Here is a 27,544-nt window from a genome sequence, read left to right on the forward strand (position 1 = left end):
CGATAACCATTATTGCGATATTAATTTGAATAACGGTGATTTGGTTTTAAAAGAGAGGATAGACCGAGAAGAGCTTTGCGGTACAATAATAATGTGTGCTGTAAAATACGAGCTCGTGTTAGAGAATCCATTGGAATTACATCGCATTGATTTGAAGATACAGGATATCAATGACAATGCACCGCGATTTCCAAACGAGATTATTAAGCTTGAAATAAGGGAATCCACGCTTAAAGGAGCTCGTTTCCTCTTAGATGAGGCCCACGATGCGGATATTGGACAGAACGCGGTTCAGAGCTACACGCTAGAAAGGAATAATCATTTTGGTTTAGCTGTTCATACGAACACAGACGGAGGGAAATACGGTGAGTTAGTCTTAGATAAAGAGCTGGATCGTGAAGAGGAGCAGGAGGTTACATTATTACTTACTGCGACTGACGGAGGGACTCCGCAGAGATCTGGTACTGTAGTTATACACGTCACTGTGCTGGATGCTAACGATAATATCCCCGTGTTTAGCCGGGACTTCTATAAAGTGAGTCTGCCTGAAAATTCTCCTTTAGGTGCTGTAGTGGTTACAGTCAGCGCCACTGACGCAGACGAAGGAGCTAATGGTGAAGTGACGTACGAGTTCAGTCGCATATCTGATAAAGCGACAAAACTATTTTCTATTGAGAGGGAAACTGGAAAGATTAAATTAATTGGGCCAATTGATTATGAAGATGGATCATATCATGAAATGCGAATACAAGCAAAAGACGGCTCAGGGGCAGCTTCGAATTCAAAAGTAATAATAGAAATTACAGATGTTAACGACAACGCCCCTGTTATATTTCTGAAATCTCTGAATGACCACATCCCTGAGAGCGCGTTACCTGGCACAGAAGTGGGCATCATTAATGTTCAGGATAAAGACTCTGGGGCGAATCGACAGATTCGCTGCTCCATTCAACAAAATGTTCCTTTCAAGTTGATCCCCTCTATCAAAAATTATTATTCACTGGTAACCACAGCAGAACTCGACCGTGAACTAGTATCAGAATATAACATTACAATCAGTGCTAGTGACGAGGGTTCTCCAGCCTTATCCTCCTCAAAGACTGTGCAGTTATCAGTATCAGATGTTAATGACAACCCGCCTGTATTTGATGAGCAGTCGTACAGAGCCTCCGTGGCTGAAAATAACAAGCCCGGATCCTCTGTTATTACTGTAAAGGCGAGAGACCCGGACTGGAGACAGAACGGCACAGTTTTCTATTCTCTGTTGCCCCGTGAGGTCAGCGGAGTCCCGGTATCCTCGTTTTTATCCATTAACGGAGACACGGGGGTGATCCACGCTGTGAGATCATTTGATTATGAGCAGTTCAGAAGTTTCAAAGTCCACGTTGTAGCCAGAGACAACGGTTCTCCTCCACTCAGCAGCAACGTGACTGTGAGTGTCTTCATAACAGATGAGAATGATAACTCTCCACAGATATTATACCCTGCTCCAGCAGGGAACTCCTTCATGACTGAAATGGTTCCCAAAGCTGCTCACGCGGGCTCTCTGGTTTCCAAGGTGATCGCTGTGGATGCAGATAATGGTCAGAACGCGTGGCTGTCCTATCAGATCGTAAAATCGACTGATCCGGGACTTTTCACTATTGGTCTCCACAGCGGAGAGATCAGGACACAGCGGGACATTTCTGAATCTGATACAATGAAGCAGAACCTTGTTATCTCAGTCAAAGATAACGGACAGCCCTCTCTGTCTGCAACATGTGCAGTCTATTTACTGATTTCAGATAACTTGGCAGAAGTTCCAGATTTCAAAGAGAAGTCTTATGAAGAGAACAATTCCAAATTAACATCCTACTTGATCATTGCCTTAGTTTCCGTTTCTACCTTCTTTCTCGCGTTCATTATTGTCCTCATAGCTGTGAGGTTTTGCCGTAGAAGAAAGCCCAGACTGTTGTTTGACAGCGCAGTCGCCATTCCCAGCGCATATTTCCCCCCCAACTACGCAGAGGTGGAAGGAGCAGGAACTCTTCGCAGTTCTTACAATTATGACACGTACTTAACAACGGGCTCCCGCACCAGCGACTTCAAATTCGCTAGATCTTACAATGACGTCACCCTGCCTGCTGATCAGACTCTGAAGAGGAGCCCAAATGAATCCAGTGAGCAAGATGGAAGAAATGAAACAGGATCAAAAGGAGCAACTCTGGTAACACTTTTCATGTTGTTATCATTTCCAGTTTTTAAAGTCTTTGAGGTTTCATGTCAATATGGTGAAAATGTGTACTCCGTGTTTTGTTCCACCAGAATTATTTCACACCTGTTTTAAGTGTGTGATGTCTTTAAATTGTGCATCACATTCTTTAATTGGTCTTTCACTTAGAAACCAGAATCGTCAGCTGAACATGTGGTGCCCTTTTAAATGTTTCGGTCAATACTTTTGGCCTTTAGGACTGAAGGTGTATAGTTAAATTTTAAGCAATTTTCTTTTTTTTTTGATTTCGCTGTTGCGTGTGGATCCGGGATATAGGTATTAATTTTAAACATTTGATTGTGTTGGTTACTGTAATTTATCCGTAAATCAAACTTCTGTCTGTGTCGCTGTTCACAGTGATGGTACTGAAATTGCCTGTATTATAAGCTTGGATATCAGGCATAGTAACACTCATTAGCTGGTCTCATTAACAGGTAATGCCGCTCATTCTGCTTTTCAGTGCGCATTAATCTAGTCTCTGTCGAACTCATAGAACTATAATTTGTGAAAAGCAGGCTGATTTACTGAGGCTATGGACATTTATGTAACATTTCCTGGTTCATGGTCATGTGTTTCCAGGATCCAGATTTCATTTAGTCAGTCATATTTTGTAATGTTACAATCGGAATTATAGGTAAATTATTATAACTGAAATTCAAATAGTGCCAACCCCTGACAAAATGCATGTATTGTACATTTAGGTTAATTGCTATTTTCAATCAGCGGGGAGGAATAATTAAGGTAAATCGGTTACCAGATAACCCAGCCATCATACAAATATTTAAAAACATTAAATATGAATCTTTTTTATGTAAAGTACTCGGTATTTATCATCAGAGATAGTTACAATCATCTTTCCACAAAACGTAAACATAACAAGTGACGATACATACAAGATACAAAGTCATATATTTGGAGAACATCCGCCATCTGGGCCAAATATAATAATTGTGAGATGCAAAATACACCGTTAATTACACAGAGGCAGGCACGCACAGAAACGAGAGGCACGTGAGGTCGAGGGGAACTATTGTGCTGCACGTTATCTTGTTAATGTTTGGGTTTCGGACATACAAATATTGCGCTCGATTAAACATGGTCTCGTTCACGTCTTTCTTACTCATTTGATGAGGACTGTCCATTCGTCCATTCAGCGCAGCTGGGACTGTTCTGCGTTACTATCTTCTGTTTAATCACTGTTTATTTATATCGCACAAGACCTCATATAATAATTATAAACGAGAATGCCATTCTAGGTAAGGCATCGGTCATTCGCTTGTCTTGCTAACAGTGTTAACAAGGTAAAAACACCATCTTTAAAATTACAAGTGCAAATGGTGTAAGGTACAGTTCTGAAAAACAAAATAGCGCTTAGGAAGTATTTCGGATATTCCTGCTTTTCGTGGAAGGAAAGGAAATTCAGCTAAATTTAGCCGTTTTTGTGGTACGTACAATTTTGTCATTTAGAGGTAGCAAGTACTCATACAAACAATTTTATTTCCGTACTCACTTTTCATTGTGTTTCATTGCGTTTAAAACGTCTTTAGTAGGCCTAGTTACATTCATATTTTCGACAAACGATCCATATCGAATCTTCAAAGAGCAAAAGTAGGTTTGTCTTTTGTTGTTTTCTCTCCAATAACTGAATGTTTATTTTTCTACTGGGTAGTCTGTATAACGGCACTTGCCATATAGTTAAATACGGCTCCGTTTGAAACAATAACTGACGAGCCGTGGTTATCTGTGTCGGATTTAGCCTAGGTGTCACTCAATTCATTTATATTTCACAGACATCGTACACGATTATTTTCAGACATTTACTGTGATAATGCCGAGTACATCAGTGAAATTACGACATGTTACAATGTCAAAAACTGAACTCATCGTGTCGCTGTTCACCTGCGAAGGGACTTCAAATGTGCCTCTCCACCCACGAATGTATTATACAGAGACGGGGGATTTGCTGCCGCATTTCAGGAAAACAGAGGGATTGTGCGCTTAATTTTTAGTGGGTTTTTTCCGTTTTTAAGGAGAACCAAAGGGAAGTCTGTGATTATTGTTTTACCCATCCGGTGACTGGATTACATATGGCATAACGGAGTATTTCTTCTTGAAAATGGGATCTAGAGTACTACCAGTGTGTACATCGATACTCTGTTTGCTGTTCTTTATTCTCGTTTTGCCTACCAGCCTGGGAGATGTGAGCTATTCTATACCGGAGGAGATGAAAGTCGGGTCTGTCATTGGGAATATAGCGAAGGACCTAGGACTTGATGTGAAAAGACTGTCAGCTCGCAAGGCCCGTATCGATATTGAAGGTAACGAGAATCATTATTGCGATATTAATCTAAACACTGGTGATGTGGTTATCGCAAAGAAGATAGACCGAGAAAGGCTTTGTGGTCTGAGGCTGTCTTGCATCCTCAAATATGAGCTCGTGCTGGAGAATCCATTGGAGTTGCATCGCATTGAGTTGCAAATTCAGGATATAAACGACAATTCGCCTCGATTTCCAACTGAGGTTATTAAGCTGGAAATAAGAGAATCAGCTGTTAAAGGAGCTCGATTCCCTTTAGATGAGGCCCACGATGCGGATATTGGACAGAACGCGGTTCAGAGCTACACGCTAGAAAGGAACAATCATTTTGTTTTGGCGGTTCATACGAGCACAGACGGAGGGAAATATGGCGAATTGGTCCTAGACAAAGAGCTGGATCGCGAGGAGCAGCAGGAGGTTACATTATTACTTACTGCGACTGATGGAGGGATTCCGCAGAGATCTGGTACTGTAGTTATACACGTCACTGTGCTGGATGCTAACGATAATATCCCCGTGTTTAGCCAGGACGTCTATAAAGTCAGTGTGCCTGAAAATTCTCCCTTAGGTGCTGTAGTGGTTACAGTCAGCGCCACTGATGCAGACGAGGGAGCTAATGGCGAATTGACGTACGAATTTGGCCGAGTATCAGATGATGTTAAGGCATTGTTTTCTATTGATCATAAAACAGGTGGAATCAGGGTTATAGACTCGATTGATTTTGAGAAACAATCATTTTATGAAATGAGAATACAGGCAAAAGACGGCTCAGGATTGGTCTCTTATGCAAAAGTCATTACAGAAATCACTGATGTGAATGATAACGCACCTGTGATATTTCTAAAATCCTTGAACAATCCCATCCCTGAGAGCGCCTTACCTGGCACAGAGGTGGGCATCATTAATGTTCAGGATAAAGACTCCGGGGCGAATGGAAAGGTTCACTGCTCCATTCAGCAAAACGTTCCCTTCAGGTTAATCCCCTCTCTCAAAAATTATTACTCACTGGTAACCACAGCAGAACTCGACCGTGAACTAGAATCAGAATATAACATTACAATCACTGCTACTGACGAGGGCTCTCTGCCCTTATCCTCCTCAAAGACTGTGCATTTATCAGTATCAGACGTTAATGACAACCCGCCTGTATTTGATGAGCAGTCGTACAGAGCCTCCGTGGCTGAAAATAACAAACCCGGATCCTCTGTTATTACTGTAAAGGCGAGAGACCCGGACTGGAGACAGAACGGCACAGTTTTCTATTCTCTGTTGCCCAGTGAGGTCAGCGGAGTTCCGGTATCCTCGTTTTTATCCATTAACGGAGACACGGGGGTGATTCACGCTGTCAGATCATTTGATTATGAGCAGTTCAGAAGTTTCAAAGTCCACGTTGTTGCCAGAGACAACGGTTCTCCTCCACTCAGCAGCAACGTGACTGTGAGCGTCTCCATAACAGATGAGAATGATAACTCTCCACAGATATTATACCCTGCTCCAGCAGGGAACTCCTTCATGACTGAGATGGTACCCAAATCTGCTCATGCGGGCTCGCTGGTTTCCAAGGTGATCGCTGTGGATGCGGACTCTGGACAGAATGCGTGGCTGTCCTATCAGATCGTGAAATCGACTGATCCGGGACTTTTCACTATTGGTATCCACAGCGGAGAGATCAGAACACAGCGGGACATTTCTGAATCTGACACAATGAAGCAGAACCTTGTTATCTCAGTGAAAGATAACGGACAGCCCTCTCTGTCTGCAACATGTGCAGTATATTTACTGATTTCAGACAACTTGGCAGAAGTTCCAGAGTTGAAAGATTCTTCTTATCAGGAGAACAATTCCAAATTAACTTCTTATTTGATCATTGCCTTAGTTTCCGTTTCTACTTTCTTTCTCATGTTCATTATTGTCCTCGTAGCTGTGAGGTTTTGTCATAGAAAAAAGCCCAGACTGTTGTTTGACAGCGCAGTCGCCATTCCCAGCGCATATTTCCCTCCCAACTACGCAGAGGTGGAAGGAGCAGGAACTCTCCGCAGTTCTTACAATTATGACACGTACTTAACAACGGGCTCGCGCACCAGTGACTTCAAGTTTGTCAGCTCTTACAATGACGTCACACTGCCTGCTGATCAGACCCTGAAGAGGAGCCCCAATGACTCCAATGCCATTGATTTAATAAACGAGGAAAAGGATGGTGTCATTGAGGTAGGCATTCTCACCTATTGCTAATTCAGTGATCATTTTCTTTGAATCATCCCAGCTATCTCTTGTCTTTTTAGCAGAACATTTATCTTTTATGTTTAGCCATTTAGCCATTTAGCAGAGCTGCTTACACACGAAAGCACAAAGACTAGGTCAAGGACAGACAATGGTCAAGTCAAATCAAGGGTCTCAGTCCAATTGTTATTGTCATGACATGATATATCATATTCTGTTATGTGCCATAGCAGGTGCAAGAGGACATGAGACGATATAAAAACTTGTGTGAGGATATCGCACGAATGTTTAAGGTTCAGTCTTATTTGAAATTTGAGAACTTATATTGTGAGCAATAAGCATGTATGTATGTTTGAGTGCTGTTTAGTGTGTATGGAAGAGTTATGTGTTGATTCTTGAGTGAAAGTATCTGTGTTTAAATGATGTTTAGCGTGATGACAGATTGTCCAGGAATAGTCATCTATATGAAACTACACTGTATCTTTACATTCCTCAGTAGTCCTATGATTAATAATTCATTTATTCGACATGTGGTCAACAATTTCTTTGTTCATAGTGGAGCTATGTATCAAATGTGGATGGATACTGCTGCTCAGCATAACGTCAGCTCTCAAGCATTTACTGGTGTTGAATGGGCTTAGTATGATTAAAAATTTGAACAGATTCACAGATGTTTATATCATTCAGACTTTGATGTCATTCACTGTGGTCGCCTTTTCAGTTCATCCATACACTGAATAGATCAGTGACTATGCAGTTACACATAGCCTGACATCCTGAAAGTGGCAGGCATAGATTATTCGTCAGCACAATTGTTTCAGCTAAATCATGAAAGAATAGCCATGGGTGATGCCATTATGCTGTTAAATCTGCATGATGTAATGAGTTCTATCAAATGTCGATGGAATGTTGAAAAAGAAGTGACATCATTTTCAAATTTCAAACTCAATAATGTGACTTTTCATCCAAGTGTTTAAGCAGATGAAGTTAATGTAACCAAGTGGACCTGCCTTCATTACACAGATAGACACATGAATTGCTAATAATCTTTTCATGTCAGGATCTCCTTTGGCAACATGTGCCAACCCAGTGAGACTTTCCGTCTGTTTAAATGCCCTTACTGTTAAACAATCTTCGCTGGAAGAACACATGATTGTTTATGTAACTTGTGACTTAAGACGTGTCCCTCAGCAAGCTGATGACGGGGCATTAAAATGACCTCAGTTTCAGATACATCTCAGATGCTGCTCGTTTGGGACCGTCATCATGGCAAGGAATTATTCATCTGCTTCAGCAATTTGCTTTCAGTTACACAGAGGCAGCTAAATGCTTTATGTACAGACAGAATGCTATCCTTACTTAAAAAGAAAGGGGACTCATCCCCACACCTCACTGTTTGTGTTTTTGTGTATGTGTGTGTGCGCGTGTGCATATGTGTCCTTGTGTGTGTGCGTGTTAGAATGCAAGTTCATTCATAAATTGATTCCATGGCCATTATTTGAATGTGTATTATTCTACTTTCTGTTGTCTCATGCATTGCAGTTTACAGATTTATATCATGTCTGATTACATCATTCCTTAGTAGTCATTGGGGTTGCTTTAGTTGTGGTTATTTATTCTGTTATGATTTTCAGCATTATTTTGCAACACTGAGCAATTCAAAACCGATGTTGGGTTTTAATGGAATGGCAAGGCACAGTATTCATTCCTCCCAAATTGTGACAGTGCTTTCACTATCATTTCCTTCAGATATATTCAAAATGAATGCATTGTTTGACCATTTGATGAAGATCTTAATGTTATATTAATATTTTTTTAGAAACTATAATAACTACAGATCTAGCTACTCTTAGGAGCTAGTTCCCCAGAACAAAACAAACCAATCCTGTAGGGCGGAAACGGAAATGACCTAACCTACCTGAGTGCTCTGTGTGAGTGGAAGACAAAGAAAAACCCTAATCATGTTATGAAGCTGGCCTCAATCCAAGAAAGTAAAGCTGAACTCAACAACTTTCCCGATCCGTTCTTAGGACAGCTCATATTTTATGCTCCCACAGCAAGCAGAGCCTCAGTGTTAAGTTGTTTGACATTCACCCTGCCTGTCAGAGGTGCACCTTTTTGTGTTTACGAGAAGGGGAGTCTTCCTCTACCTTGTCGATGACGTCATCAGTGCATGTGAAATGAAAGATACAAAACAGGGAAATGTGTGAGTCTCATGTGTTTGTTTCCCAGACTAAAGTGACCTTTGACTCACTGTAAAGGTTCTGACGATTTCCACATACTTTTTCAGTTAAGGAAAAACAACAGCTATTGGTTTCAGACTAAACAACTGAATTGTGATTTTAGGCAAAATCACCGGTGCGCTTGACACTCAACTTGTACGCCGCTCTGGATAAGAGCGCCTGCTAACCGACAAAATGTAAATGTGTATTCATTAAATAACGACGATCTGCCATTCGTCTGAGCACAGTTGACGTAAAACAAATTCGTAACTGGTCTCTCTGAAGTGATCGTAGACGTGTCTTAAACTGTTACAATGTCAATTCATCGGACACTCTGCAAGAGCGAAATTGATATTATTTATAATGATATTTTACGAGCCCAGTATGCGCAAAATATATGCATTTTGGTTGGTACATGTTTATGATTAAATTGCAGTTTCAGTTAAAAACTCACGGTGTCGCTAGTCACTAACTCGGCACGTTCGGTCCTCCTCTCCTCCCACTGATGTAATATTAAAGAACAGACATCGATGTGCTGCTCCATCTCTCTGTTGGTCGGATCCTAGGCTACGGTGCCTTCTAGTGTGAACTGCATTTTGAAGTGGAATACATGTGTAAATTGAACGGTCGTCTGAAAATGGAGCGCGACAGAATTATTCTGACCAGAGCGATATTTTGCTTTGTTTGCTGTCTTCTGCGCTTAGCCTACGGAGACCTGAGTTATTCTGTTCAAGAGGAGAGTAGAAGCGGATCTGTGATTGGAAATATAGCCAAAGATCTTGGATTGGAATTCAGAACACTGTCGGTTCGCAAGGCTCGTTTGGAAATTGATGGGAGTGGCAGTTTTTGCGACATCAATATCAATACTGGCGATTTGATCGTTGCTGAAAGGATTGACAGGGAACAGCTTTGTGGCCAACAGTCTTTGTGTTCACTGGAATACGAGTTAATACTCGAAAATCCTCTAGAACTTCACCGCGTTGTGGTGCAAATCCAAGACATAAACGACAACTCACCACGATTTCCAAAGGATCGAATAGAACTAGAAATCCGAGAATCTGCTGACAAAGGGGCTCGATTTCGAGTGAATGAGGCCCACGATGCGGATATAGGAAAGAACGCTGTGCAAAGCTACACGCTGCAAAAGAATGATCATTTTGTTTTGGCTGTTCATACGAACACAGACGGAGGAAAATACGGTGAGTTAGTCTTAGAGAAAGAGCTGGATCGTGAAGAGCAGCAGGAGGTTACATTATTACTTACTGCGATTGACGGTGGGATTCCGCAGAGATCTGGTACTATAATTATCCACGTCACTGTGCTGGATGCTAACGATAATATCCCCGTTTTTAGCCAAGACGTCTATAAAGTCAGTGTGCCTGAAAATTCTCCTGTAGGTGCTGTAGTGGTTACAGTCAGCGCCACTGACGTAGACGAAGGAGCTAATGGAGATGTGACGTACGAGTTCAGTCGCATTTCCGACGATGCTAGGGAATTATTTGCCCTAGACAAGACGACAGGAGAGATTAGAATAACCGGAATAATTGATTTTGAAGCAAAGTCCACATATGAGCTGCGCATTGAAGGTAAAGATGGAGCTGGACTCGCTTCTGAGGCTAAAGTAATAATAGAAATCACTGACGTGAATGATAACGCACCTGTGATATTCCTGAAATCTCTAAATAACCCCATCCCTGAGAGCGCGTTACCTGGAACAGAAGTGGGCATCATTAATGTTCAGGATAAAGACTCCGGGGCAAATCGTAAAGTGCGTTGCTTTGTTCAGCAAGATGTCCCGTTTAGCTTGACCCCCTCTATCAAAAATTATTACTCACTGGTAACCACAGCAGAACTCGACCGTGAACTAGTATCAGAATATAACATTACCATCACTGCTACTGACGAGGGCTCTCCGCCCTTATCCTCCTCAAAGACTGTGCAGTTATCAGTATCAGACGTTAATGACAACCCGCCTGTATTTGAAGAGCAGTCGTACAGAGCCTCCGTGGCTGAAAATAACAAGCCCGGATCCTCTGTTATTACTGTAAAGGCGAGAGACCCGGACTGGAGACAGAACGGCACAGTTTTCTATTCTCTGTTGCCCAGTGAGGTCAGCGGAGTCCCGGTGTCCTCGTTTTTATCCATTAACGGAGAAACGGGGGTGATCCACGCTGTCAGATCATTTGATTATGAGCAGTTCAGAAGTTTCAAAGTCCACGTTGTTGCCAGAGACAACGGCTCTCCTCCACTCAGCAGTAACGTGACTGTGAGTGTCTTCATAACAGATGAGAATGATAACTCTCCACAGATATTATACCCTGCTCCAGCAGGGAATTCATTCATGACTGAAATGGTCCCTAAATCTGCTCACGCTGGATCTCTGGTTTCCAAGGTGATCGCTGTGGATGCGGACTCTGGGCAGAATGCGTGGCTGTCCTATCAGATCGTGAAATCGACTGATCCGGGACTTTTCACTATTGGTATCCACAGCGGAGAGATCAGAACACAGCGGGACATTTCTGAATCTGACACAATGAAGCAGAACCTTGTTATCTCAGTGAAAGATAACGGGCAGCCCTCTCTGTCTGCAACATGTGCAGTATATTTACTGATTTCAGACAACTTGGCAGAAGTTCCAGAGTTGAAAGATTCTTCTTATCAGGAGAACAATTCCAAATTAACTTCTTATTTGATCATTGCCTTAGTTTCCGTTTCTACTTTCTTTCTCATGTTCATTATTGTCCTCGTAGCTGTGAGGTTTTGTCATAGAAAAAAGCCCAGACTGTTGTTTGACAGCGCAGTCGCCATTCCCAGCGCATATTTCCCTCCCAACTACGCAGAGGTGGAAGGAGCAGGAACTCTCCGCAGTTCTTACAATTATGACACGTACTTAACAACGGGCTCGCGCACCAGTGACTTCAAGTTTGTCAGCTCTTACAATGACGTCACACTGCCTGCTGATCAGACCCTGAAGAGGAGCCCCAATGACTCCAATGCCATTGATTTAATAAACGAGGAAAAGGATGGTGTCATTGAGGTAGGCTTACTGCTAATACTGTGATCGATAGTGTCAGTATTTTCTCTCAATCACCCCAGCCATCGTTTGTGTTTTCAGAAGAATATCTCCATTTTACGTACAACCATATAGCAGACACTCTTTTGCAGAACTGCTTACAAAAGTGCATGAACAAAGGTTAGGCTAAGAGCAGACACTGTACTAAATCAAGGGCATCAGCTCAATCTTTACAGTCATTACATGACATGTTGTATTCTGTTATGTGCCATCATTGATGAAAGAGGAGGCGAGATGACACAAAAATGTGTGCGAGGATATGTTTTGAATGGTTAAAGTTCAGCTTTATTTGAATATCATTGTATATTGTGAGGAATCCTCATGTATGCATGTCTGAGTGTTCTTCAGTGTTTATGGAAGAGTTATGTTTTGATTCTGGAGGATGGCCAGTGATTCCACTGTCCCATTGGATGTTAGCAGAGTGGAATCACTGACTACCCTCTGACTCAGACTGAAGACCCACCTCTTCAGACTGCATCTCAGTTCCACCTCAATCCCTGCCCCCTAAAACCTGCTACCTCTAGAATTTGATGTTTATTTTATGTTTAGTATTGTGATACACTTTGGATTCTGTGTTCTAGTGACTGATGTATCATGGCATACTTGGCTTCAGGTGCCTAGTCAGATTGCACAAGTTAACTTGTGGTAGGGCTTGAATGGTGTTATGCTCACACTCACTGGCCTGGCTGGGAGTGTTGTTAGCCTGGGCTGGTACTATTGATCATTTAACTTGATTGGATAAACTTCTGTTCTTTTGTGCTGGAAGTCGATCTGGATAACAGCGTCTGCTGAATGCATGTAATGTGATGGAATGATTCTTGAATGAACCTTTGATTCGTATGTGTGCTCCATTGTAGCAAAGTATGTGTGTTTCTCTTGTACATTACACTTACATCATTGGCATTTATCTGACGCTGTTATCCAGAGTGGCTTACATCAATTACAGGTTTTTTTTTTCTTTTTTACAATGTTTTCCATTTATACAGCTGGATATTACTGAGCTAATTGTGGGTTAAGTATCTTGCCCAAGGGTACAGCAGCTGTGCCCCTGTGGGGAATTGAACCGGCAGCTTTTCGTTTACAAGTCCTGCCCCTTTCTCACTATGTTACACTGCTGCCACCAAAATTATTACATTATTGGAATTCAGCAGATGGTCTTATCCAGAGTGACTTATACATCAATTATAATCGTGAAGGTGAGAACTTGCAGTAATGTATAAAAGTATGTGTGTTTCAATTATATTGAGCGTGACTACAGATTGTCCTGGAAAAGTCATCTTTTTGAAACTACATTGTATGTTTACACTCTTCAGTCATCCTATGGTGAATAATTCATTTACTTGACATGTGGTCAACAATTTCCTTGTGGTGAAGATCATAGTGGAGGCATGTTTCAAAAGTGGATGGATCACAACTGCTCAGTATAACTTCAGTTCTTAAGTATTTGCCTGTGTTGAATGGTGTCATGCTGTTAAAAATTCTGAACACATTCACTAATCTGTACATCATTCAGACTTTGATCTCACATGCTGCTGTCACTCTATCAATTCATCCATACACTGAAAAGTGTGTTTATGCAGAGTTACACACACCATGACACCCTCAAGCACAGCCTCTAACTACAGCAGGTTTCAGAAAGCATTATTTCAATCTGGCCACAGAATGCATTGTTTATGATTGTATTTCAGAGAATTGGGCCAATGGTCATAGTAATCCTAGTATATGCAATATGCAATGATGGACATTCATTTGAGTCTTCTGATGGCATTTGTATCACTTTCTGCTGAAAACCGCTGATAATGGTCTGTATTCAATCTGCAAAAACATAACCAAATTTATAAATTGTAAAGATTATTGGTAAACTGTTCCCTGTGAATAAGGTACAGTAAGAGCTTTTCACTGAAAATAGCAGGCAGAGATTTTTCATTGGCACAATCATTTCAGCTAAGGCAGGAAAGAACAGCCACGGGCGATGCCATTATGATGTGAAATATAGAGGATGTAATATGAGTCCTATCAAATGTCTATGGAATGTTAAAAAAGAAGAGATGCCTTTTCAAATTTTAAACTCATTAATCTCAATATTCACCCATATATGTAAGCAAATCAAATTAATGAAACGCAATGGATTTGCTTTCATTGTGGGCATAGACATATGAAATATTAATATTCTTTTCATGTAAGGATCTCTTTTGGTAACATGTGCTTAAACACCGAGACTGTCTGTCTGGTTACGGCCATCTTACTGTTAAACAGTCTTAGCAGGAAGAACATATGATTGTTCATGTAATATATGATGTCACATATGTCCCTCAGCAAACTGATGACAGGGCATCAAAATGAACACATTTTCAGACATGTCTCAGATGCTGCTTGTCCGGGAGTGCTATTCTGAAAGGGGATAACTCTTCTGCTCCAGCAATGTGCTTTGGGCTACACAGACACAGCTAAAGGCACTATACACAGATAGAAAGCATCTCTTGAAAAAAAAATATACAGGACACATTCATACACCTCACTGTGTGTGTTTGTGTGTGTGTGTGTGTGTGTGTGCATGTCATAATGTAAGTTCATTCAGAAATTGTTTCCGTGGTGTTTATGTGACTGTATCTTCTTCTACTTTCTGTTGTCATTATATTGCAACTTATACATTTGTACAAAGTCTTATCTGATTTCATCATGCCTTAGGAGCCATTAGGGCGGTGTTAGTTGTGGTTATTAATTCAGTTATGATTTTCAGCATTAATTTACAACACCAAACATCTCAAAACAGATATTGGGTTTCAGTGAAAAGGCAACACACTATTTATTCCTCTAAAACGGTGACTGTGCTTTCACTTTGGTTACCTTCAGATATAGGGCGGAAACATAAATGGCCTAGCCTACCTGAGTGCTCTGTGTGACTAGAAGACAAAGAAAAAAAACCCTAATCATGTTATGAAGCTGGCCTCAATCCAAGAAAGCAAAGCTGAACTCAGCAACTTTCCCGATCCGTTCTTAGGACAGCTCATATTTTATGCTCCCACAGCAAGCAGAGCCTCAGTGTTAGGTTGTTTGACATTCACCCTGCCTGTCAGAGGTGCACCTTTTTCTGCTTACTGTAACGGGAGTCTGGTTATAGCTTGGCGATGGCGTCATCAGTGCATGTGAAATGAAAGAAACAAAGCAGGAAATTGTGTACGTGCGATTGTTTGTGCACCAGTACTATGACTGTGAAAGTTTTGACGGCTTCAACATAATCTTTCAGTTATGGAAAAACAACAGCTATTGGTTTCATAATAAACAAACGAATTGCAATTTTAGGCAAAATCACCGGTGCGCTTCACATTTGTGTGTTTGAAATCGGCTCTTTTTCGGATGCGCATGGTGGCTTCCTTGATTATGGAACGTTTTTGTGGTTTGTCTTTGTGCTGTTGAGACTTTTCTCTCTGACTTACGGAATCTAAAAAGCATAAAAGCCTCTGCCTGAGTTCTCAGTGTAAATATGTTGTTACAAGTACTCGGCTTGGGCGCCGCTTTGGAAAAGAGCGTTAGCTAACCGACAAAATGTAAATATATGTAAATATATGTATATGTAAATATGTGACGTTCTTGGCAATTAATTAACAAATAAAATTGTGCACAATTGACGTAAAACAAATCCGTAAAAGGTCTTTCTGAAGCGATTGTGGACGTGTCTCAAATTGTGACAGTGCCAATTCATCATACTCTCTGTAGAGAGCGAAATTGATATTATTTACAAAAATGTTTTGCAAGTCCAGTGTGCGCAAAATATGTCTGTTTTTGTTGGTACATATTTATGATTAAACTGCAGTTTCAGTTAAGCACTCATGGTGTCGCTAGTCACTAACTTGGCACGTTCGGTCCTCCTCTCCTCCCACTGATGTAATATGAAAGAAAAGGCATCGATGTGCTGCTTCATCTCTCTGTTGGTCGGATATTAGGATACGGTGGCTTGTGGAAATTGTGCATTTGAAGTGGAATACATGTGTAAACTGAACGGTCGTCTGAAAATGCAGCGCGACGGAATTATTCTGACCAGAGCGATATTTTGCTTTGTTTGCTGTCTTCTGCGCTTAGCCTACGGAGACCTGAATTATTCTGTTCAAGAGGAGAGTAGAAGCGGATCTGTGATTGGAAATATAGCCAAAGATCTTGGATTAGAATTCAGAACACTGTCGGTCCGCAAGGCTCGTTTGGAAATTGACGGGAGTGCCAGAGGTTTTTGCGATATAAATATCAATACTGGCGATTTGATTGTTGCTGAAAGGATTGACAGGGAACAGCGTTGTGGTCAAAAGCCTTTGTGTACATTGGAATACGAGTTAATACTCGAAAATCCTCTAGAACTTCACCGCGTTGTTGTGCAAATCCAAGACATAAACGACAACTCACCACGATTTCCAAAGGATCGAATAGAACTAGAAATCCGAGAATCTGCCGTCAAAGGGGCTCGATTTCGAGTGAATGAGGCCCACGATGCGGATATTGGAAAGAACGCTGTGCAAAGCTACACGCTGCAGAAGAATGATCATTTTGTTTTGGCTGTTCATACGAACACAGACGGAGGAAAATACGGTGAGTTAGTCTTAGAGAAAGAACTGGATCGTGAAGAGCAGCAGGAGGTTACATTATTACTTACTGCGACTGACGGAGGGATTCCGCAGAGATCTGGTACTGTAGTAATACACGTCACTGTGCTGGATGCTAACGATAATATCCCCGCGTTTAGCCAGGACGTCTATAAAGTCAGTGTGCCTGAAAATTCTCCTGTAGGTGCTGTAGTGGTTACAGTCAGCGCCACTGATGCAGATGAGGGAGCTAATGGAGATGTGACGTACGAGTTCAGTCGCATTTCCGACGATGCTAGGAAATTATTTATGCTCGACAAGACAACAGGGGATATTAGAATAAGCGGACCAATTGATTTTGAAGCAGAGTCAACTCATGAGCTGCGAATCGACGGGAAAGATGGAGCTGGACTCGCTTCTGAGGCTAAAGTAATAATAGAAATCACTGATGTAAATGATAATGCACCTGTGATATTCCTGAAATCTCTAGATAACCCCATTCCTGAAAGTGTCTTACCTGGAACAGAAGTGGGCATCATTAATGTTCAGGATAAAGACTCCGGGGCAAATCGTAAAGTGCGTTGCTTTGTTCAGCAGGATGTCCCGTTTACCTTAACCCCCTCTATCAAAAATTATTACTCACTGGTAACCACAGCCGAACTCGACCGTGAACTAGTATCAGAATATAACATTACAATCACTGCTACTGACGAGGGCTCTCCGCCCTTATCCTCCTCAAAGACTGTGCAGTTATCAGTATCAGACGTTAATGACAACCCGCCTGTATTTGAAGAGCAGTCGTACAGAGCCTCCGTGGCTGAAAATAACAAACCCGGATCCTCTGTTATTACTGTAAAGGCGAGAGACCCGGACTGGAGACAGAACGGCACAGTTTTCTATTCTCTGTTGCCCAGTGAGGTCAGCGGAGTTCCGGTGTCTTCGTTTTTATCAATTAACGGAGACACGGGGGTGATTCACGCTGTCAGATCATTTGATTATGAGCAGTTCAGAAGCTTCAAAGTCCACGTTGTTGCCAGAGACAACGGTTCTCCTCCACTCAGCAGCAACGTGACTGTGAGTGTCTTCATAACAGATGAGAATGATAACTCTCCACAGATATTATACCCTGCTCCAGCAGGGAACTCCTTCATGACTGAAATGGTTCCCAAAGCTGCTCACGCGGGCTCTCTGGTTTCCAAGGTGATCGCTGTGGATGTGGACTCTGGACAGAATGCGTGGCTGTCCTATCAGATCGTGAAATCGACTGATCCGGGACTTTTCACTATTGGTATCCACAGTGGAGAGATCAGAACACAGCGGGACATTTCTGAATCAGATACAATGAAGCAGAACCTTGTTATCTCAGTGAAAGATAACGGACAGCCCCCTCTCTCTGCTACCTGCACAGTATATTTACTGATTTCAGATAACTTGGCAGAAGTACCAGAGTTGAAAGATATGTCGTTTGAAGAGAATAATTCCAAATTAACTTCATATTTGATCATCGCCTTGGTTTCCGTTTCCACCTTCTTCCTCACGTTCATAATTCTGACTGTGGCCGTGACGTTTTGTCGTAGAAAAAAGCCCAGACTGTTGTTTGACAGCGCAGTCGCCATTCCCAGCGCATATTTCCCTCCCAACTACGCAGAGGTGGAAGGAGCAGGAACTCTCCGCAGTTCTTACAATTATGACACGTACTTAACAACTGGCTCGCGTACCAGCGACTTCAGGTTTGCACGATCTTATAATGACGTCACACTGCCTGCCGATCAGACCCTGAAGATGAGTCCAACTGAATCCAGTGAACAAGATGTCGGAAATAAGAGTGGATCAATAAATTCAACTCTGGTAAATACTTTCATATTTTGCCAACTTTTCCAGAAACGAAATGTTTGACTTTTTTTCTTCTGCATTTCTGCATTCAGTTTGTTACATTTTTTTCTGCAATTTTTTAATATACAAAATTAGCTATTTTTAATTTGATCAGAAATTTTATTTCGTAATCTTGTGTTCTGTCGGAATCATTATTTTGTATATGAATTGTTGAATCATTTTCAAGTGTGTAAATTTTTCTTGTTCTTGAGTCTTTGAAATCGGTGATAGTCAATTTAGAATTTATCAGATCATAAGCACTTTTAGTATGACATGTAGTCTGGGGTGTGGCAGATTTTACCGTAAAATGGATGTAGTTGTCGTGTTGATTTTGATGATTTGAGAAGTGGAGGTGTTCTCTTGCATATTGCCTGTTTATGTTTTTACGACATGGATACTTTGTCGCGCTGATTTTTCTGGAATGGAAACGTTTCTCTGTGTCGCTGTTCTCTGTCATGGTGCTGAAAAGTCTATTTTATCAGGTTGGATATCAGACGTTTTGAAATCAGCTTGGATGGTAGGGTTAACGTTTTACCGCTGATTTTATTGCTTTATCTTCTCATTTATCCAGTCCCGATCCGTTGCCTAGAATTTTGAATTTTTGATTTTATTTTAAAGACTACCAGTTTGCTTTCTTTAGCTTATATTGTTAAGGTGAAGCTCAGAAGGACGTGGGTATTATGAATTATAAACACTCTCTCTTTCTCTCTCTTTGTCATGATGACTGTGCAAATGATTGTGCCATACGTTTTGTCGTTAGTATTTTTTATTATTATTATATTTTGCAGGGATATACTGGTTGCTGTAATCCAGGCTTCTTTTATTGTTCCCAGCGATAAACATCTCTTCCTCTTCTCTCCGTCTCTACCGCTCATCTACCGCTATCTGCTCATGTTAACGAGTTTATATGAAATTATGCAATCAATTAACCGTCCATTTAAGCCGGTAGCTATTGCAGGACTATGACGGTTCAAATGCACCCACACCGGACACAATTGATGGTTGCGCAATGAGAAAATAACTGTATAACCACGCCTGTGGAGGTCTATTAAGTGATTAGAGATGCATACCATTACTTATTTTAATAACACATTGTTTACATGAGTAAACGTGAAACTAACTGGTTTTTGCTGGTGTCCGATTTCCCCAATACACCAACAGCATTTAAGGGAGCAGTACTCCCTCAACCAGTTTTATTTGTCTAAGTGCTCTCTCCTTACTTTATTAATTCCCTTGCATTTACCTGCAGTAATATTTCTGTACACAAACTTTTTGTTTTAAGTTTGACTTTAGTTATAAAATTACAATTGATAAGTTGTGTGTTTCTAATTTTATTTCTGTAAACTCTTTTGAAGTTCCAATTGTTTGTTATGTATACATGCCTGATTATAGCCCCCCCCCCCCCCCCCCCCCCATTGGATTCAAAGGGATACGCTATTGCATGAGACAATAGCTAGACCTAAAGAAACAATTACAGAAAAAACATAGCCTGTTTATTCCTTGCATTGACAGATGTGCTGATGTCGTTGCATTACATCAGTTTTAAAATGCATTTATGGCAACCATGTGAAATGTTTATTCAACCATGAATCTTATATTTATTTTTCATGGTTTATCATCGCCTGAAGGTTTGTGAAAGGGTATCATTGGATTCAAGCGTTATCGTTTTGGTAAGGCACAAAATCAAGTCTTTGTATTAGTCGTTGCTTTGAATACAGTATTGAAAAGCAGTGAACATCTAAGCTGATTTGACTTCGTATCTCCCAGGTGTGTGTAAAATAGTAAAACACACAATAAGTACAGCATGTAATTTTTCAAAAACAACTCAGAGTGTCGCTGTTGACCAGCGAGGGGACGTTAGAGCGCCTCTCCACCCACTAGTGTAATATTCAGACACTGGCGACTCGCCTCTGCTTTTACAACAACGAATATCAGACGGAGCGTATCTTCAAATTCGGATCTTAGATTATCCTTATAGCCTACTCTGAAAAAAGGGAAATCTGACTGGATTTATTTGTTCGTTCAGTGGATAGATTATACATTAAAATCGGTGTGTTTTCTTGAGGATGCGATCCGGAGGACTTCCCATATTTGCCTCGATGTTGTCTTTGCTGTTCTTTATCCTCGCCTTGCCGACAAGCCTGGGAGATGTGAGCTATTCGATTCCGGAGGAGATGAAACGCGGATCTGTTATTGGGAATATAGCTACGGACCTTGGACTCGATGCGAAACTATTCTCCTCCCGCAAGGCCCGCCTTCATTTCGAAGGTAAAAATAAAAGATATTGTGAAATGAATCTGAATAGTGGCGATTTGGTTGTCGCAGACAGGATAGACAGGGAAGAGCTTTGTGGCGAGAAGATTCTGTGTGTCCTGAAATACGATCTGGTGCTGGAGAACCCTTTGGAGTTGCATCGTGTTTCTCTGCAAATTCAAGACGTTAATGATAATTCTCCAATATTTCAAAACGATGAGATCAAGATTGAAATCCAAGAATTAACAGACAAAGGAGCTCGTTTCCCTTTAGATGAGGCCCATGATGCAGATATAGGACAGAACGCTGTTCAGAGTTACACACTAGAAAATAATGATCATTTTGTTTTAGCTGTTCAGACGAACACAGACGGAGGGAAATATGGCGAATTGATCTTAGAAAAAGAGCTGGATCGTGAGGAGCAGCAGGAGGTTACATTATTACTTACTGCGATTGACGGTGGGACTCCACAGAGATCTGGTACTGTAGTCATACACGTCACTGTGCTGGATGCTAACGATAATATCCCCGTGTTTAGCCAAGACGTCTATAAAGTGAGTCTGCCTGAAAATTCTCCTTTAGGTGCTGTAGTGGTTACAGTCAGCGCCACTGATGCAGACGAGGGAGCGAATGGAGAAGTGACGTATGCATTTAGTCGCGTGGCCGAAAAAGCTAAAAAAATATTCAAGACTGATCACAAAACAGGAGAAGTAATTGTAACTGGACCGATCGACTTCGAAGAAGAGTCCACGTATGAGCTGCGCATTGACGGGAAAGATGGAGCTGGACTGGCTTCTCAGACTAAAGTAATAATAGAAATCACTGATGTTAATGATAACGCGCCTGTGATATTTCTGCAAACTCTCAATAACCCCATCCCTGAGAGTGCGTTACCTGGCACAGAGGTGGGCATCATTAATGTTCAGGATAAAGACTCCGGGGTGAATCGTCAGGTCCGCTGCTCCATTCAACAAAATGTTCCTTTCAAGTTAATCCCCTCTATCAAAAATTATTACTCACTGGTAACCACAGCAGAACTCGACCGTGAACTAGTATCAGAATATAACATTACAATCACTGCTACTGACGAGGGTTCTCCACCCTTATCCTCCTCAAAGACTGTGCAGTTATCAGTATCAGATGTTAACGACAACCCGCCTGTGTTTGATGAGCAGTCGTACAGAGCCTCCGTGGCTGAAAATAACAAACCCGGATCCTCTGTTATTACTGTAAAGGCGATAGACCTGGACTGGAGACAGAACGGCACGGTTTTCTATTCTTTGTTGCCCAGTGAGGTCAGCGGAGTTCCGGTGTCTTCTTTTTTATCCATTAACGGAGACACGGGGGTGATCCATGCTGTCAGATCAGTTGATTATGAGCAGTTCAGAAGCTTCAAAGTCCACGTTGTTGCCCGAGACAACGGTTCTCCTCCACTCAGCAGCAACGTGACTGTGAGCGTCTCCATAACAGATGAGAATGATAACTCTCCACAGATATTATACCCTGCTCCAGCAGGGAACTCCTTCATGACTGAAATGGTTCCCAAAGCTGCTCACGCGGGCTCCCTGGTTTCCAAAGTAATCGCTGTGGATGCGGACTCTGGGCAGAATGCGTGGCTGTCCTATCAGATCGTGAAATCGACTGATCCGGGACTTTTCACGATTGGTCTCCACAGCGGAGAGATCCGAACACAGCGGGACATTTCTGAATCAGATACAATGAAGCAGAACCTTGTTATCTCAGTGAAAGATAACGGACAGCCCCCTCTGTCTGCTACCTGCACAGTGTATTTACTGCTTTCAGACAACTTGGCAGAAGTACCAGAACTGAAAGATATGTCTTTTGAAGAGAATAATTCCAAATTAACTTCATATTTGATCATCGCCTTGGTTTCCGTTTCCACCTTCTTCCTCACGTTCATAATTCTGACTGTGGCCGTGACGTTTTGCCGTAGAAAAAAGCCCAGACTGTTGTTTGACAGCGCAGTCGCCATTCCCAGCGCATATTTCCCTCCCAACTACGCAGAGGTGGAAGGAGCAGGAACTCTCCGCAGTTCTTACAATTATGACACGTACTTAACAACTGGCTCGCGTACCAGCGACTTCAGGTTTGCACGATCTTATAATGACGGCACACTGCCTGCCGATCAGACCCCGAAGATGAGTCCAACTGAATCCAGTGATCAAGATGTCGGAAATAAGAGTGGATCAATAAATTCAACTCTGGTAAATAGTTTCATATTTTGCCAATTTTTCCAGAAACGAAATGTTTGACTTTTTTTTCTTCTGCATTTCTGCATTCAGTATGTTACATTTTTTTTTGCAATTTTTTAATATACAAAATTAGCTATTTTTAATTTGATCAGAAATTTTATTTCGTAATCTTGTGTTCTGTAGGAATCATTATTTTGTGTATGAATTGTTGAATAATTTTTAAATGTGTAAATTTTTCTTTTTCTTGAGTCTTTGAAATCGGTGATAGTCAATTTAGAATTTATCAGATCAAAAGCACTTTTGGTATTACATGTAGTCTGGGGTGTGGAAGATTTTGCCGTAAAATCGATGTAGTTGTCGTGTTGATTTTGATGATTCGAGAAGTGGAGGTGTTCTCTTGCATATTGCGTGTTTATGTTTTTACGACATGGATAGTTTGTCGCGCTGATTTTTCTGGAATGGAAACGTTTCTCTGTGTCGCTGTTCTCTGTCATGGTGCTGAAAAGTCTATTTTATCAGGTTGGATATCAGACGTTTTGAAATCAGCTTGGATGGTAGGGTTAACGTTTTACCGCTGATTTTATTGCTTTTTCTTCTCATTTATCCAGTCACGATCCATTGCCTAGAATTTTGAATTTTTGATTTTATTTGAAAGACGGCTAGTTTGCTTTCTTTAGCTTATATTTTTTAGGTGAAGCTCAGAAGGATGTGGGTATTATGAATTATAAACATTCTCTCTCTCTCTCTCTCTCTCTGTCATGATGACTGTGCAAATGATTGTGCCGTACGTTTTGTCGTTAGTATTTTTTATTATTATTATATTTTGCAGGGATATACTGGTTGCTGTAATCCAGGCTTCTTTTATTGTTCCCAGCGATAAACATCTCTTGCTCTTCTCTCCGTCTCTACCGCTCATCTACCGCTATCTGCTCATGCTAACGAGTTTATATGAACTTATGCAATCAATTAACCATCCATTTAAGCCGGTAGCTATTGCATGATTATAACGGTTCAAATGCACCCACACTGGAAACAATTGTTAGTTGAACAATAAGAAAATAACTGTATAACCACGCCTGTGGAGGTCTCTTAAGTGATTAGAGATGCATATCATTACTTATTTTAATAACGCATTGTTTACATGAGTAAACGTGAAACTAACTGGTTTTTGCTGGTGTTATATTTCCCCAATACACCAACAGCATTTAAGGGAGCAGTACGTCTTCAACCACGTTTATTTGTCTAGGTGCTCTCTCCTTACTTTATTAATTCCCTTGCATTTACCTGCAGTAATATTTCTGTACACAAACTTTTTGTTTTAAGTTTGACTTTAGTTATAGAATTACAATTGATAAGATGTGTTTCTAATTTTGTATACTCTTTTGAAGTTCCAATTATTTGTTATGTATACATGCCTGATTACAACGATAAAGCTTTATCGTTCTTGTAAGGCGCAAAATCAAGTCTTTGTATTAGTCGTTGCCTTTAATACAGTATTGAAACGCAGTGATCATCTGAGCCAGATTTGACTTCGTATCTCCCAGGTGTGTTTAAAATAGTAAAACACACAATAAGTACAGCATGTAATTTTTCAAAAACAACTCAGAGTGTCGCTGTTGACCAGCGAGGGACGTTAGAGCGCCTCTCCACCCACTAGTGTAATATTCAGACACTGGCGACTCGCCTCTGCTTTTACAACAACGAATATCAGACGGAGCGTATCTTCAAATTCGGATCTTAGATTATCCTTATAGCCTACTCTGAAAAAAAGGGAAATCTGACTGGATTTATTTGCTCGTTCAGTGGATAGATTATAGAATAAAATCGGTGCGTCGTCTTGAGGATGCGATACGGAGGACTTCCCATATCTGCCTCGATGTTGTCTTTGCTGTTCTTTATCCTCGCCTTGCCGACAAGCCTGGGAGATGTGAGCTATTCGATTCCGGAGGAGATGAAACGCGGATCTGTTATTGGGAATATAGCTACAGATCTTGGACTCGATGCGAAACAGTTTTCCTCTCGCAAGGCCCGCCTAGATTTCGAAGGTAAAAATAAACGATATTGTGAAATGAATCTGAATAGTGGCGATTTGGTTGTCGCAGACAGGATAGACAGGGAAGAGCTTTGTGGCGAGAAGATTCTGTGTGTGCTGAAATACGATCTGGTGCTGGAGAACCCTTTGGAGTTGCATCGTGTTTCTTTACAAATTCAAGACGTTAATGATAATTCTCCAATATTTCAAAACGATGATATCAAGATTGAAATCCATGAATTAACAGACAAAGGAGCTCGTTTCCCTTTAGATGAGGCCCATGATGCAGATATAGGACAGAACGCGGTTCAGACCTACACACTAGAAAAGAATGATCATTTTGTTTTAGCTGTTCATACGAACACAGACGGAGGGAAATACGGTGAGTTAGTCTTAGATAAAGAGCTGGATCGTGAGGAGCAGCAGGAGGTTACATTATTACTTACTGCGACTGACGGTGGGACTCCACAGAGATCTGGTACTGTAGTTATACACGTCACTGTGCTGGATGCTAACGATAATATCCCCGTGTTCAGCCAGGCCGTCTATAAAGTCAGTGTGCCTGAAAATTCTCCTTTAGGTGCTGTAGTGGTTACAGTCAGCGCCACTGATGCAGATGAGGGAGCTAATGGAGAAGTGACGTATGCATTTAGTCGTGTGGCCGAAAGAGCTAAAAAAATATTCAAGATTGGTCACAAAACAGGAGAAGTAATTGTAACTGGACCGATCGACTTCGAAGAAGAATCCACATATGAGCTGCGCATTGACGGGAAAGATGGAGCTGGACTGGCTTCTCAGAGTAAAGTAATAATAGAAATCACTGATGTTAATGATAACGCGCCTGTGATATTGCTGAAATCTCTGAATAGCCCCATCCCTGAGAGTGTCTTACCTGGAACAGAAGTGGGAATCATCAATGTTCAGGATAAAGACTCTGGGGCGAATCGTCAGGTCCGCTGCTCTATTCAACAAAATGTTCCTTTCAAGTTAATCCCCTCTATCAAAAATTATTATTCACTGGTAACCACAGCAGAACTCGACCGTGAACTAGTATCAGAATATAACATTACAATCACTGCTACTGACGAGGGCTCTCCGCCCTTATCCTCCTCAAAGACTGTGCAGTTATCAGTATCAGACGTTAATGACAACCCGCCTGTATTTGAAGAGCAGTCGTACAGAGCCTCCGTGACAGAAAATAACAAACCCGGATCCTCTGTTATTACTGTAAAGGCGAGAGACCCGGACTGGAGACAGAACGGCACGGTTTTCTATTCTCTGTTGCCCAGTGAGGTCAGCGGAGTCCCGGTGTCCTCGTTTTTATCCATTAATGGAGACACGGGGGTGATCCATGCTGTCAGATCATTTGATTATGAGCAGTTCAGAAGTTTCAAAGTCCACGTTGTTGCCAGAGACAACGGTTCTCCTCCACTCAGCAGCAACGTGACTGTGAGTGTCTTCATAACAGATGAGAATGATAACTCTCCACAGATATTATACCCTGCTCCAGCAGGGAACTCCTTCATGACTGAAATGGTTCCCAAAGCTGCTCACGCGGGCTCTCTGGTTTCCAAGGTGATCGCTGTGGATGCGGACTCTGGACAGAACGCATGGCTGTCCTATCAGATCGTAAAATCGACTGATCCGGGACTTTTCACTATTGGTCTCCACAGTGGAGAGATCAGGACACAGCAGGACATTTCTGAATCTGATACAATGAAGCAGAACCTTGTTATCTCAGTGAAAGATAACGGACAGCCCTCTCTGTCTGCAACCTGCACAGTGTATTTACTGCTTTCAGACAACTTGGCAGAAGTACCAGAACTGAAAGATATGTCTTTTGAAGAGAATAATTCCAAATTAACTTCATATTTGATCATCGCCTTGGTTTCCGTTTCCACTTTCTTCCTGACGTTCATAATTCTGACTGTGGCCGTGACGTTTTCCCGTAGAAGAAAGCCCAGACTGTTGTTTGACAGCGCAGTCGCCATTCCCAGCGCATATTTCCCTCCCAACTACGCAGAGGTGGAAGGAGCAGGAACTCTCCGCAGTTCTTACAATTATGACATGTACTTAACAACGGGCTCGCGCACCAGCGACTTCAAGTTCGTTAGATCTTATAATGACGCCACGCTGCCAGCTAATCAGACCCTGAAAAAGAGCCCTAATGACTCCAGTGCCAGTGATTTAATAAATGAGGAAAAAGATGATGTCATTGAGGTAGGCCCTCTCACCTCCTGCTAATACAGTGCTCATTAGTGTCATTATTTTCTCTTAGTCAACCCAGCCATAATTTTTATTTTCAGAAGAACATCTACGTTTTGCATTTAGTCATATAACAGACACTTAAATTGTATACACAAAGGATATACTAAGAACAAACACAATATTAAATCAATGGTCTCAGTCCCATTGTTATGGCCATTACATTATATTTTTTATTCTCTTAAGTACCATAGTAGGTGCAAGGTGGTATAAAAATGTGTGTGAGGACAGATCATGAATGTTTGAAGTTCAGTC

General features: G+C 41.5%; 3 protein-coding genes across 10 annotated transcripts in view; all 3 read left to right on the top strand.

The window, feature by feature from the left end:
* LOC118774311 (protocadherin gamma-C5-like) overlaps positions 1 to 27,544 on the top strand; it is a 195,078-nt gene that overhangs the window by 35,584 nt on the left and 131,950 nt on the right. The window contains exon 1 of one of the 8 annotated variants that reach the window (XM_036523588.1): positions 9,648 to 12,047. The exons of 5 other annotated variants lie outside the window; for them this stretch is intronic. In XM_036523588.1, coding sequence (XP_036379481.1) covers positions 9,648 to 12,047 — 2,400 coding nt within the window. Of the gene's footprint in view, positions 1 to 9,647; positions 12,048 to 16,026; positions 18,503 to 24,862; positions 27,245 to 27,544 lie in introns of those variants that run through there. 2 more of the 8 variants (XM_036523578.1, XM_036523594.1) reach the window with 2 other exon arrangements.
* Positions 1,427 to 9,047, top strand: LOC118774011 (protocadherin beta-16-like). The gene is made up of 3 exons (XM_036523092.1): positions 1,427 to 1,558; positions 6,132 to 6,776; positions 9,021 to 9,047. The coding sequence occupies exons 1-3, from the start codon at positions 1,508 to 1,510 to the stop codon at positions 9,045 to 9,047; spliced, it is 723 nt and encodes a 240-aa protein (XP_036378985.1). The 5' UTR covers positions 1,427 to 1,507.
* LOC118774012 (protocadherin beta-16-like) lies at positions 20,152 to 23,052 on the top strand. Its single transcript, XM_036523094.1, has one exon. It carries the CDS (start codon positions 20,593 to 20,595, stop codon positions 23,050 to 23,052), a length of 2,460 nt encoding a protein of 819 aa, XP_036378987.1. The 5' UTR covers positions 20,152 to 20,592.

The sequence above is a fragment of the Megalops cyprinoides genome, chromosome 3 (assembly GCF_013368585.1).
Source record: "Megalops cyprinoides isolate fMegCyp1 chromosome 3, fMegCyp1.pri, whole genome shotgun sequence".
Classification (NCBI taxonomy): domain Eukaryota; kingdom Metazoa; phylum Chordata; class Actinopteri; order Elopiformes; family Megalopidae; genus Megalops; species Megalops cyprinoides.

Excerpts from the sequence above, each read along its gene's own strand:
- LOC118774011 (XM_036523092.1), top strand. The coding sequence starts at position 1,508 with ATGACTGAAATGGTTCCCAAAGCTGCTCACGCGGGCTCTCTGGTTTCC. Across the intron at positions 1,559-6,131 it reads CGGGCTCTCTGGTTTCCAAG|GTGATCGCTGTGGATGCGGA; the intron begins GTGATCGCTGTG and ends CTGGTTTCCAAG. Across the intron at positions 6,777-9,020 it reads AAAAGGATGGTGTCATTGAG|ACTAAAGTGACCTTTGACTC; the intron begins GTAGGCATTCTC and ends TTTGTTTCCCAG.
- LOC118774012 (XM_036523094.1), top strand. The coding sequence starts at position 20,593 with ATGCGATCCGGAGGACTTCCCATATTTGCCTCGATGTTGTCTTTGCTG.